At 45.7% G+C, this 13,699-nt stretch overlaps 2 protein-coding genes and 1 pseudogene across 2 annotated transcripts; 1 reads left to right on the top strand and 2 right to left on the bottom strand.

The window, feature by feature from the left end:
- The first annotated feature begins 636 nt into the window (after positions 1 to 636).
- LOC141837148 (alpha-1,3-arabinosyltransferase XAT3-like) lies at positions 637 to 2,397 on the top strand (annotated as a pseudogene).
- Positions 1,014 to 7,946, bottom strand: LOC141837147 (uncharacterized). The gene is made up of 4 exons (XM_074724599.1): positions 7,892 to 7,946; positions 5,464 to 5,742; positions 3,434 to 3,750; positions 1,014 to 2,429 (listed from the first exon to the last, which is right to left on the bottom strand). Exons 1-3 carry the CDS (start codon positions 7,944 to 7,946, stop codon positions 3,458 to 3,460), a joined length of 627 nt encoding a protein of 208 aa, XP_074580700.1. The 3' UTR covers positions 1,014 to 2,429; positions 3,434 to 3,457.
- Positions 7,947 to 8,094: 148 nt separating this feature from the next.
- Positions 8,095 to 11,356, bottom strand: LOC141842227 (putative linoleate 9S-lipoxygenase 5). The gene is made up of 6 exons (XM_074730448.1): positions 10,988 to 11,356; positions 10,624 to 10,913; positions 9,944 to 10,532; positions 9,379 to 9,877; positions 9,023 to 9,286; positions 8,095 to 8,951 (listed from the first exon to the last, which is right to left on the bottom strand). Exons 1-6 carry the CDS (start codon positions 11,172 to 11,174, stop codon positions 8,204 to 8,206), a joined length of 2,577 nt encoding a protein of 858 aa, XP_074586549.1. The 5' UTR covers positions 11,175 to 11,356; the 3' UTR covers positions 8,095 to 8,203.
- Positions 11,357 to 13,699: the final 2,343 nt, after the last annotated feature.

The raw sequence follows: 13,699 nt of genomic DNA, 5'->3' as shown, positions 1-13,699 counted from the left end.
TTGCAAGCACCGCACGCTTGAAAATTTTTTATAGTTTTTGCATAAGGAGGATGGTGGCAGCCGAGATAAGACGGCTGAGACCAAGACGATCGAGATCGAGACACTCGAAGTGAGGCTTTAGGACTGGACCAAATTGCTTTTGAGGCCCAAGTGAGGTCTAGACTTAGCCTATGCTGAGCTCGAAATACAGCTAGAGCTAGAGGCGGTAGCTATTTTACTTTGATGGGATTGTTTCTTCTGAATTCATATTGACTAGTCTTGCTAAGTTAATTTAAATTTTAATATTTGCTTAATTCTTAATCTTTACTTAGAGGAAATCATATCATTTATGGCAGGTGCATCAACTATAATTAAAAAGTTTGAATATTAACTTTATATATTCACTCATGGTCATAAATAAATATAAATAGAACAAGCTGTAGAAGTTGCATGGGAAATAATTGAAATGCAGTGGCATTTGGAATGTCAACGTCCAGAATGATTCATTTTTTATTTATTTAAACGAATCGATTAACTTGGTAGCTATAGTCTTCCCATGGCAACTGCATGAAGTCGATCGATCTTTTCGATAAATATAACCCTACTCCATTAATTGTTTTGCACTGAAATTAGGTTTGACAGGCGAAGGCGAAGGCAATGGCAATGGCAATGGCAGGGAGAAGAATACCCCATAGATTTGGGGTTTCGGCATCGCTACTGTTCTTGATGATCCCATGCTTCTTCTTGGTCGAGTCGATGCTGAAGCCAAGCTTAGACACCCTCTCCTCTTGTAAGTGCTGGGCACTGTACCAATGCTAGTTTTTTTGTAAGTGATCCATCTTTGAGTTGTTTGTGTGCTTTTGATTAGCTAGTTCGCCATTATCGTCGACGATGAGCTTAGAGATTCTGGTGGTCGAGGAGGAAAAGGCAGATCGATCGGGTGAGTAGAATTGCAGGTTTTATTGTTTGATATATGAACCAGAGTTTGAAATAGTTACGTTGTTAATTATTAATTTCAAGCAAGAGAATAAATATTAATTAAGGTGTACAGTCTTTAATTTGCTGACGATCATTACAGATACATTAATGGCAGAAATTGGAGGAATGTCCAGTACTTCAGCCATGGGCGAAGCCCCCAAGAAACCTGAAAATGAGACGATCGATCCCTCTCCGATCGATCATCAGGAACTCTCAAAGCCAACAACAAAAGCTACAATTACTCCAACAATTTTCTCCTCGGAAACAAGTCTACTAGAAGAAATCCTCAAGGAAGAACCTGAGGAACAAGAAACCACCGCTCGAGCTGGTAAATCCCACCTCCTAGCTCGAATTCATGTCGACTGATCATCGAATGCATTACATTCTACACTTTGGTCGATTGCAGAGAGCAAGATATCCTGTGATGAATCCGAGCGCAGATCTGACACATGCGCCGTTCATGGCGATGTGAGAGTCGTCGGGCACTCCTGTTCTATCATCTTAGCCATTATAATAGTGCAGCAGCTGTTCATGGAGAAGAAGAGGAAGAAGAAGAAGATGGGAAACCACGGTGATGGGGAGAATCAGAGAACTGACCCTGAAGGAATCGAGGAAGCCGCCTCATTGCTCGGTGAATCACGCAGTCCCTGGCATCGTGTTCTCCACCGGTGGATTCCTGGGGAACTTCTTCCATGACTTCTCCGACGTCCTCATCCCCCTCTTCACCACCGCACGCCGGCACCGCGGCCGAGTCCAGTTCCTCGTCACCGACTTCAACTACGGCTGGATCGCCAAGTACGAGACGATTCTGAGAAGGCTTTCGTACTATCCGATCATCGATCTGGATCAGGAGAGGACGGTGCACTGTTTCCTCGACGTCCATGTGGGTCTCTTGAGCCACAGAGAGCTGGGGATTGACCCCTCCAAAGCCCCTGACGCCGACTCCATGGCGGAGCCGAGACTACTGCTGATCAACCGGAGGGGCTCGCGGTCGATAACCAACCGCAGGGAGGTATCGTCGCTGGCGCGGAGCTTGGGCTTCAAGGTGCTGGTCGCCGGCCCTGAGGAGACCAAGAACGTGTCCAGCTTCGCGCGGACCGTGAACTCCATGCGACGTGCTGATGGGCGTCCACGGCGTGGGGCTGACCAACATGGTCTTCCTCCCGCGCGGCGCCGCTGGTGCAGATCGTCCCGTGGGGCGGCCTCACGTCCGCGTGCAGGCACGACTTCGGCGAGCCGGCGGCGGACATGGCGATAAGCTACCTGGAGTACGAGGTGAAGGAAGACGAGAGCTCGTTGATAAGGCAGTAACCGAGACACCACGCGGTGTTCCTCGACAAGCAGACGGTGAAGGTGGACGTGAGAAGGCTCAGAGTGGTGCTGGAAGAAGCCCTGCAGCTGCAGGGGTCGCCGCCTCCTCACAGATGGTCACAGAGCTGATAGTGTGGAACCGTTAAGATGACAGATCTCACCTTTTTACAGAAGAACACGCAAATCTAATTAAGGATTCATGATCATCAAGAACTTGGAGAGAAAGTGAACCTTTTGTTTAAAGTAGTGAAGTACTTAATGATCGTTAAAAAAACACTTAATATATACTAGATGTGATATGAATCTAAAGTTTTTAAAATCATCTAACACTTTTGGCAAGAGCATTAATTTGAGAGTCAAAAGTGTTAATTAATGGCCATATTTGAAACTTAAAATATATATTAAAAAAACATAAAGACAGTTATAAGAACTCTAAAAACATAATAGTGTCAATTTAACACTAATTTAAGACATTTAAAGCATTTTAATTAGCAAAAGTATTTAACAACTACCAATCAATCTATTCAATCACAACTAGTCAATTATTATTCAGTTGTTAAATAAAGGATAATAGACTGTGGGTTAGGAAAGAAGAGTGACACTTTCAGAAATTTTATTAAAAAAAAATATTGAAACATCACACACAACGATTAATTAATTATGAAAGACAATTTAACACAAAATAATTAATAACCAAACAAAAGGTAATTTGTGTTGGATCTACTAATCAAACCCTAATCAATCTCTTCCAAAAAAGAAAAAGAAAAAGAATTTAAAAAAAACCCAGAAACGAGGTACTTGCGAGCAAATTAAGGGTGTGTTGATCTATATATCTAATTACACAGATATGAATTAAGGTGCGAAGGGGGTGATGATGACAGAAGCATAGAGAGCACAAAGGAGAGAGGTGCATCCATGCATGCACCTCCACCTCAGTGCTCTCTATCTTCTGTCAACACTGCATGCATCATCACCTTCCTCCTCTTGTTTCATCATACAAAGAGAAACCCACACATAATCATGAAGAACACGAGTATGATCATGAATTAAAGAGAGAAACAGAGAGAGAGAGAGATTATACTTCTGAAGCAGCTATGTATAATCTGAAATTGGAAGAGCTATCCAATTTATAGAATATAGCTAGGTTCAAGGGTGGAACACGTACCTACAGCTAAGGACCAGGGTGGGCTTATCTTCGAAAAGTTAGCCACGGCATGCACATGAATAATTCCCTTCTTGACGCATCTGCAACCACTCGAGCAGTAGTACGTACCTTCCTTTTCTGGAGCATGCATGAACTTACTTGCATCATCATCATCATCTGATGTCTGATGATGATCAGTTGAGGCAAAGCATTAATATATATTCTCCTTATCCTCCTAGCTCCCATCGACCACTGCAACTGGCTGAAGTAGTATATATCTTCATGTGTGCATGGATCGGATATGATTACAGACGTGGATGAAGTTGCGGCGCCACAAACTGAATAGCACAGAGCACAGAAGAAAAAGGTGTTCAAAAATGCATATATGCAGATGGAATACGAATCCTTATCCTTCATTAGACACTTGTCGATGACCTCATGGATATGGATATGATCGATGGTGCATGAACTCGTAGCAAAAGAAAGTTTAATTAATTAAGATATATCGATCGACTGCAAAACGGACAAACAAGCAAACAAATGTGTGGATTCAAAGTTTGGCGTTGGAATGGGAACGAAATCTTAAAAAGGCAGCCGCAATACGGCCCCCATTTGTTCAGATTAAATGGTTTCCATCACTTTTCTTTTGATCTTCTCGTTTCTTTCTTTCTTTTTTTTTTTTTTTACATTTTGTCGTTTTCTCATTTAAGTATTAGCTAATTAACCACATGATGATTCTATATATAAACAATAATTAAACTAATTACAAGGTACAAAAGCAGAAAGCCTGCCAAACTGGTGGATTTCACTGACCAGTCCAATTAGGAAACCCGGTCACTAAAGCCATAACGGCCCGTTGTTATTACTCCAGTCTGCTTGGCCCAAATAGATTCAAACATATGAATTCTTAAGGGGCGCTTGATATACATTTGATAATGAGAATGGTAATGATTTTGATTGAGAAGTTAATGGTAATGAAAATGATTACCAGATTTTTTATGCTTGGCATAGATACTGAAATAATCGATTAGACGATCGATTAAGGCTCTCGATCGGTTAAAACATATCTTAATCGATCGTTTGATCGATTAAAACATGACTTAATCGATCAAATTAAGACTTCTTAGAAGACTCTGTAATCAATCAAGTGATCAATTACACTTGTTCATAATCGATCAAGTGGATCAAGTGATCGATTACACGGGAAAAAAGTTGTGCCGCGATGGGAATGAATTTAGCGATAATCGGGGAAGAGGGTAGGTTATGAAATGAGGAATATCCTTATTTTGATTTTCATTTCCTTCTACCAAGCATTAAGAATGAGAATGAACCTGCCTACCAAACGCCCCCTTAGATTAAATCCCAACCTAAATGAATCGAAGTCGGACGTGTTAGGGCAGAGCAACATGTAGGACATCTCGACGGGCCCGGTCCGGTTCTTAAACTTTGGGTCCCGGTTCATGCTCGTGATCCGGTTCTCGATCTCGATCAGCGTATGGCCGAAGGGATCGAACGCCTCCAGCGCCCTCTCACACCTCGTCCGACGAGTGTCGCGAGAGGAGCTCGATCGGAGAAACACCGAGGATGGTTTGCAACTGGCTTGTGATGGTGGGCCGGTTTGGGAGGTAGCCGGCGTAAGGGAACTGCCCGAAGTTGACGGCGGCGTGGAGGGCGGAGGCCACCCAGATGATGGTGGTGCAGGTCTTGCGTCTTGGTCAACTCGGCGACGGTCTCCAATTTGGGCCACCATGGCTCGTCTTTCTTGACGCCGTGTCCGTCAGTTGCTTGACGAGGACGGAGATTGACTAGAGGTCGAGGTCGAGGTCAGGCGACCCAGTAAACCCTAACCGTCGCGATTAAAGAAGCTAACCCTAGCCTGGTTAGCTTAGCAAGCTCGCGAGTCGACTCGGTCTGTGGATCCGATCGAGACCCGGCGAATAGGAGGAAAGGGATCGGGGGCGATATCGGACTTGGCGAGGTCGCCTGGTCCGATCCAGACACCGACAAGCGAAATAAAGGAGGGAGGGGAGGGATTGGGGGGGAGATCGTACCGGATTCGCCGGAGGTGGCGCTGACGAGGTGGAAGCAGACGCGGTTGCCGAGGAACTCGCCCACGTTGTCCAGCTGCAGCGATGCGTTAAAGTCGTTGAAGCCCAACACGTTCTTCTTCACCAGCACCACCGTCGCGTTCACCTTCACCGGTGCCGCCGGGACCGCCCGGCGATCGCAGGGCACAATTTGTGCAGCATCTCCCGTCTCGCGCTTCCTCTCGCTGTCAGTTGAAGCAGGGGCAAGCAGAGGAGTGGTGGTTATGATTTGCAATAAGAAATCTCGGGGTATTTATAGAGGAAAATAAAGGGACAGCCTGGCTTTATCGAGGGTGATCCTAACTTAATTATTTATTTATCAAATGCGTTTAATTGTTATTTTATTAAGATAACAAGGGAAGTTCTAAGCGATGCATTCAACATTTACTCAGTAAATAAATAAAAAACAATTCGAAGATTTTTTTTAAACACACTTTTTTTATAAAAAAAAATCATAAGTGTGATCTTTGATGTCTTATATATACCATAGAATTGGTGTATAAGTTTTATTTATTTTGTAATCTAAGTTTTAAAATGTTTGAATAAGAGTTAGTTGATGTGTTATAGACTTCTTTTAAGAACTTTAAGAGGACATTTGATTAGGGGTTATTATTAATAACCTTGATTATTTGTCTAAAATTATCAATAATAATCTATTTGGTTCAAGTTATAATCGATTCTCAAGTAATACAATACCACCGCTACATCAGTAAATGAGTTATAATCTGAGAATGTGATTACCTTCTCAGTTTAAGATTTTCTATAAGTCTGAAAGTTAACAAATTTTTTTTATGATTATCTTTTGATTTTAAAACTCAGTTAATTGAAATGTATTATGAAATCTAATTGAAATTGAGTTAATTAATTTAATAAATTTTAATTTATAAATTTATAAATTTAAAAGAGAGAATTTATTTTAAACTCAAATAGCTTTCGATAATTGAGTTGGTCGATCAAATAAATTTCATAATATTTTATTGATCAAATATTTTTTGGATTAGTCATTCAAACTAACTTGATTAAAATTGAGTTCCACAAAGTTTGGTTAGAAATGCGAATGAAAAAAAAAATAGAGGGAAGGAATACACCATTGTAAATGAGATTTTAGTTTCACAATAAAAATTTGATGCATGATTAGATGATTGATTTATATTGTTGCAAGTATATATATTGTGAATAAATGCATAAGGGAACATTCTCTCACGTGTTGGTGAGTAGGAGGTTGCAAATCCATGACTCATATTGCACTAAATCAAGTTGACTTGTGTGTGAGTACGACTTGCATGTGTCGAATGTTGGACCAACTATGGTGAAATTTTGAATCTTCTTCTTGCTACTTGCTCAAGAGTGTTAAGTGTACTGCCCGAGTGTAACAGGCGATTAGTGATGATCAACAATAGCATTTTGATCCGGGCATTAAAGGTATTAAATGACCTTTATTCGGTTGTTTACCGCATCCAAAAGGGAGACGCTCGTATATAAGGAGAATAAATCTTGAACAAAGGAAGAAGCAAAAGTTATAGCAAAAGAAGAAGAGAATCTCTATCCACCTGCATTCCCCCTCGCTCTCTTTGTTCTACATCTCTTGCTCAGTAGAATATCTGTGATAGCCTTCAAGTAGCTCTCAGTTCACTGTAATCACCAATGCTTGGTGTGAATCGCAGTTTATCATTGTATTCTAGAACACAAACGACCTACACCAACCTCAAAGCACATTCAGAGGTAGGGCGAATCTGTTTTCAGAAAATTACATTAAACGTATACCTCAACTTCTTAATTTTCGAGCACTCGAAAACTCACTCGGGCAATACTCGATAGTCGGACAACTTCTCTCCCAACTCGTCGTTTGACATTCCACTCGGCAGTTAAGCGACTTCCCTCTCAACTCGACACTCGGGTGAAGCAACCACTAGGCATCTCCTCTCGAGCACTTGGACTCTGCAGCTTGGTGATCTTAGCTCTCGGGCGACTCAACACTCGGAGTACTTGGCCGACTTGATGACTCTACTACTCAACTGACTTGGCAAATCAATACTCACCCTTTACCTATTGGACGACTTGTATCTCAACTTGGGAGAATTCAACTTACTCGAAAGAGCACGCTACTCGGTACTCTGCTTTCCATTCGAGCTCGGAAAACACTCAAGAGCAACTTAGTGATTACTATTCTGACTCAGATAGCATTTAAAAAAGCTCGATCAAATCAACCTAGTTGGCAAGTTAAAATTATCTGCTCAAGTCTTTCTACATATTAGTTGAAATTGAATTTCAATTTCAATTCAACAAGTTCTCTCACAATCTCCAACAATAAGATTGTCCAACAAATTCAAGGGTAAATTGAATTTCTAACTTAATTCAATCCCAAACCTCACGACAAGCTAGCAAACTTTACCTTTCGTTCCTTTAATGCAAACATGACCCAAAACCCTAAGTCTTCCATCAATCATGATTGACCAGTAACGAGCTTGACTGGCTCAGTCTTCCAACAACCCCATTTTATCTTTTATTTCTAATAATTTATTTATTTTTATATGCTATCCATGTCACGTCCAATTTCCATTAGTTAAATTTCCCCACCAATTTATAGTAAACAAATAATCGAATTTAACATTTATTTTTAATACAAATAGTTTTTGAATTTATTTACGACACAATCATTATTTAATAGCGAACAGCAAACAGCAACCAGCAAACAGCAGCGATATCAAATGGAAACACTGTTCGGGATGCCCTTCCCGGTGAGCCCCACTTCGCTGGTGGGGTACAGCAGAGTGTAAGGCACGTTGACCGGCCCATTCCTGTTCTTGAACCTCCCGTCGCCGTTTCTCGCCGTGATTTCTGCCTCGATCCCCCTCAGCGCCTTCCCGAACCTCTCGAAAGCCTCCAGCGCCGGCCGATCCGCCGTCCACTCCTCCGTGTCCCGCTGGCCCAGGTACACCTCGTCGGCCGAGTGCGTCGACAGGATCTCGATCAGCGACACGCCGAGGATGGTCTGCAGCTGGCTGGTGATCGTCTTCAGGAACACCTTGTCCGGATCCCTCTCCAGCTCCGCGAACTCCTCCGTGCCGCGCTCCGGCATGAACCGCCTGCTGATGGTCGGCCGGTTGGGGAGGTAGCCGGCGTAGGGGTACTGCCCGAAGTTGACGGCCGCGTGGAGGGCGGAGGCCACCCAGATGATGGTGGTGCAAGTCTCCGTCAGCTCCGCGACGGTCTCCATCTTGGGCCACCACGGCTCGTGCTTTTTGTCGCCGTGCCCGACTTCCCGCACCTCCTTCCACCACGCTTGCAGCTCTACGTCGGATTTCACCACCGCGTCGTCGGGGTAGTAGATGGCGCAGTAGTCGCTCACCCACGTCTCGATCGCCGACCATATCGCGAGGCCGTCCACGGCGTAAGGGTAGTCCTTGATCAACAGTTCGATCTCGCCCTTTGAATCCCTCGCCGCGATTCCCCTGAATCAAGAAAATGAACTTTTAGTCTTTACAGAAACAAAAAGTGTCCAACAAATGAAGAACAAATTTACCTCTTGATGAGATCCGCAGGAAGACCCTGCTCGGCGAAATTCCAGCTCTTATAAACCACCGCCGACATCTCCATCGCGTACTTCGCCGGGAAGACCGTCAGCTCGAGGATGCCGCCTGCGTTGATGAGTATCTGGCGGGCGAAGGCGTTTATGTTCATGGTGTCGCGGTAATGGGGCGCGAGCAACTTGTTGATAGGGTGGAGCACGCTCAGGTGGCGATTGGTGGCGATCACGAACGGCTCCATCGTCGCGTGAGTGTTCAGCCTTGAAAACACGAAATCAAACAAATGGAGATCAGCATCAATCTACACATACGTATGCTTCTGATTCGAGAGAGAAATGGCGTAAGCATTCACCAGTGGCTGATGAGTTGGTGGACGCCGGAGTCGTTGACGGTGACATAAGCTTTGGCGAGCTGCCAAATGGATGCTTCGACGCCGGAGTCCGCCGGCAGGCACACTTCGCTGACGGCGCCGTGTTGCTCTCCGTCGGGGTGCGGCAGGCTCAGCTCGATCGCCAACGGCTTCAGCGTGGAGTCGTCTCTCAGGAACAGCAGAGTCCTCGTGGCGTAGACCTTGTTGGCAGTGGAGTTGATCCTGTTCAGATACGGCATCAACGAGTCATGGTGGTCCAAGATGAACAGCCGGTTACTGCCCAGCGCTTCTTCAATCGTCAATCCTTCGAGGTTGTGCTCGATTTGAGCTGCCGTAATGGTGCTCCTTTGGTCGCCGTACTTGGTCTCGTCGAGCTTGCTCACTGGTGGGAACTCCTCGAGCCGTCTAATGCTCACCGGATTCACTCCGGCCAGCATTTCCCGGGTAAACTCTTCGTCTGTTCTCCAAGCATACTTGTCCTCTGCACAGAACCAGATGATCACGATCAAAAACCAAAAATCTCAGCAGTAGATTACATGATACTGACCATGGATGACTTGTGGCAAGGGAAGCTTAAGCAGCCTCTGGTTGCCTTCCACGCGGAACAACTCTCTGATCATCTCGAAGGGAATGCGTTCCCTTAGTTCGTCGACGAGCTTCTTGTTCACCACCGGCAAGCCTCCCTCGTACAGCTTCAGAACGTCTTCGAAGGAGTCGAACTCGTTGGGGGTCTCGTCGCAGATGGCCTTGAGGACGGGGAGCACCGCTTGGCCCAAGGCTTTGATGGCGTAGGTGAGGAAGTCCGCCATTTTCAAGTGCCCGAACCGCTCGTCCCTGGGCACGTAGATGTCCAAGCTCATCGTCGCCGGCAGTCTACTCTCTGTCTTCGGATCTGTCTTGGAGGGCTGCCGGCCGGTCTTCCCACGGCGAGGGTAAGGGTAGAGGGCGGAGCCGCCCAAGACGGGCCGAGCGAGAGATGGTTTGCTGTCGGGATCGCCGAGGTCGTTGTAGTAAGCGTAGTCGTAAACTCGATCCCATTCTTGAAGTTGGCCAGTCACATCTTTCCCTCTCAAGGTCATGAGCTCGTCTTCTCTGTACGGCTTCAGCGGCAATGGCGTCTCCGCCGCAAAGTATGTCTGCAATGATAACCGTCGTCAAACTCCTTAAACGGCAAAAAAACTTCTGATCAAATTAGATCTTCGATCATTTTAAGGATTAATTACGCACTTTATTAGCGAAGAAGACGCGCTTGTAGTTGTACTTGTCTCGAGGGTAAACCCACGAGTTACAGACGAAGAAAATCCGGCCCTCGCCGGGGAACTCCTTCAGGGTTATGCTCTTCAGGAAGAACTGCGAGGAGTGCCGGTTGACGACGATGACCGCACCGGGGACGCCGTGCTTCTCCTCCCACTTGAACGTCACGCGGAAGGTGGACTCGCCGGCGGCGATGGACGGAAGCTTCCTCACGAAGTCCTCCAAGTAGGCCTTCTCTCCGACGACTCCTCTGTTCCCGTTCTCTACAGACATCAAAACCGACTCAGTCGCATGCCTTAATCTTTACACCGTGACAATAATCCAGACAAAGACTTACTCGGGTCGCCGACGGTGGCGCTCACGAGCTGGAAGGAGATGCTGCGGCCAAGGAGCTCCTGCACGTTGTCGACGAGCGTGGCGGTGAAGTCGTTGAAGTCGAGCACGTTCTTCCTCATCAGCACCACCGTGGCCTCGACGGCCATTTCGCCAGCGCCGACCACGGATCCAAGCACACTGTGCATCATCTCGTCAACTCAGAAACAAACAATGGATGGAAACAAACAATGGATCATGAATCGAAGAAGTGGCACGCATTTATAGACGGGAGGTGGAAGGAAGACGAAGAACGAGGCAACGAAACTCCCCTTTTAGTACGCAATGGTTGACTGACTCCCCTCCTCAGTCAGTCAATCAGGTTCATCGCATGCAGGCATTGACATTGTCATGAATGAAAAAATCAAAGGAAGGATTGCTTGATGACGCTGCTGCTTATCCTTGAACAATACAAGGGTTAGTCTTGGTAAACGACTGTGACAAGGAACAAACGCATGCAAAACTTTGAACCGGAACAAGCTATTCAAAATGGACTGGTGAAGGCATTTTCGTTGATTTAGTGATTTTAAGTATAAAACAAAGGAATAGAACAAAAGAAATGGGTAGTCAATGATAGTTGGAGTAGGTTGAGCATTTGCAGGGTATAGAAAAACAAGCTGTCTCAATCCATACTGAGGTGGTATAACTTGTGAAGTGGGTTTAGATAGATATGGAAACGTGGATTGTCTAGATGAGTAAGAAAGAGACGACTATTCCTATGGCAGTCGTTGCTTGCCTCTTATCTCCTTTGAAATCTCATTATCAATCAAACCTCAATTTGGATTATTATAGTACTCCTCTTAGACCAATCTTGAGTTATATATATATTATAACTTGGCATAACACGTGAAGATATATAATTAATATATATCAATGGAAAGCGTGTGATGATTAACCAATTCAATCACAATTTGACAACTCAAATACTGTTATAATTAAGAATTAGACTTGTTTTAAACGTTTTGAGTCAAATTCCAGTTTCTTGTGCTGTGTGCTCGTTTGTCTCAGCATTTCTCAAAAGACCATGCAAGCACGTTTGCGTCCCTGTTGATGTGGTAAGTCTTGCTCGGCTTGACGTGGCAGGGCTGGTCAATAGATCGCCCAGCCTGGCCGGCTCTGGGGTCCATAGTCAAGGTGGTCTTGCCCGGTCAGGCGCGGTCCTAAGGGTCAATGGATCAACTGACATGGCAGGTCCCCTGGGCCCCTGGTCTCGGCCGCGACACTCTCGGACAAAAGGATCTGGGAGGTACGATAAACCATCCCCCAAAAAGCTCACTTAGCCTGTGTAACCTGGTCCAGCGAGCGTTCCATTGCCCGGCCACCTCTATGCGAGGTGTGGTTCGCCCGGCTGTTGTCATCTATGACATTTCCCGGGTATCAGTCATACTGCTGGATCACCTCCCGGGAGGCACCTTGTGAGATCCCGGTCCTATATCCTGGACATCATTCCATATCACACAGGTCGCCTGGCTAACAATAGGGATGATCATTCCCGCACATATCTCGCCTCCTAGGCTGATTCCCCGGGATATGCATCGGGTAACTCGCTCATTGCATCCATACTGCTTATTTGCCCAGCCATCCCTCCGCGGCGCATGACTTGCCCGGCTAATACTAAGTATGATCAGTCCCGAGCTCAACTTACCTCCTGAATGCATTTCCCGTGTTTTGCACCATTTAACCGACCTAAGCTGGGCCTGCTTGCTCATCATAGTACGCCTTGATACGTTGCCCGGTCATTCTCTCACAGTATATAACCGGCCCGGGCAACACGCACCGCAACTGGCCCCCTGTGAACCTGATCATTACTGGTCCCGAATACTTCTCCACTTTGACGATAATCCTGGCTCGAGTCCGGTTAACACTACAGACAAAGAAGCGTGCGGACTAATATGCGGGGGAAAGGTTATGCCCATGTCTCCACGATCCTCTTCTCCGTGGCTGCCATCTTCCTATTTTCTGCTAAACGACAGGACTAAGGTACGTAGCCACGCTGGAAGACAGTTACATGTCTGCTGCCTTTGTCCCCTTGATGCCACCCCTCTGGCGCAAATGTTAGGCATAATCAGACACTGTCCCCTGAGATACCACCAACGCCTGCTTCGGTGGCAGATGGAAGGTTCTCTTCACAGGTATATCAGTCCTCTCGCAGGTATGAAGGAATTATCGAATCTCGAGCATACACACAATTGTCTCTTTTCTTCCTTCTCGCTATTATTTTCCCCGCCGGAAACCTAACTTGAGCGTCGGAGTGGCCTGCCGGGACTTCCCGGCGTCAACTAATCCGTTCGTTCTTCAGTGATCTTGCAGGTCCTCCTCTTCGTTGGACCCACGTGGGTTGAGGTGGCCTATTATTGACCAGTGGGTTGACTGTCGTCGGTTTTTGACCGGAACACTTGTCTATCGCCAATTCGCCATCTTCTTCTGTTTTTCCCCAGTCGATCACTTTGTGTGTGGCCTTGGAGAGCTGAAGAAGACGGTGCTAGTCGCACAGTTGAAGCGATCCATTTCCTCAACAGTTCGCTACGGCCTCTCTTTCTCTACAGTATTTGAGGAACTCGGCTCTTGCGATACAGAGACAGAGAGATCAATGACGATAGAGGGGCATCATCGCGATTTAAACAATTTTATGGGTTAGGATAAAAAAATGAGGCAATTTACCAAAACATCCTTAAAA

The sequence above is a fragment of the Curcuma longa genome, chromosome 11, assembly GCF_044706935.1.
Source record: "Curcuma longa cultivar G26 ecotype Majalengka, Jawa Barat chromosome 11, ITB_CL_G26_1.1, whole genome shotgun sequence".
Classification (NCBI taxonomy): domain Eukaryota; kingdom Viridiplantae; phylum Streptophyta; class Magnoliopsida; order Zingiberales; family Zingiberaceae; genus Curcuma; species Curcuma longa.
The sequence above is the reverse complement of the archived record's forward strand: the minus strand, read 5'-3'. Positions and strand labels throughout refer to the sequence as shown.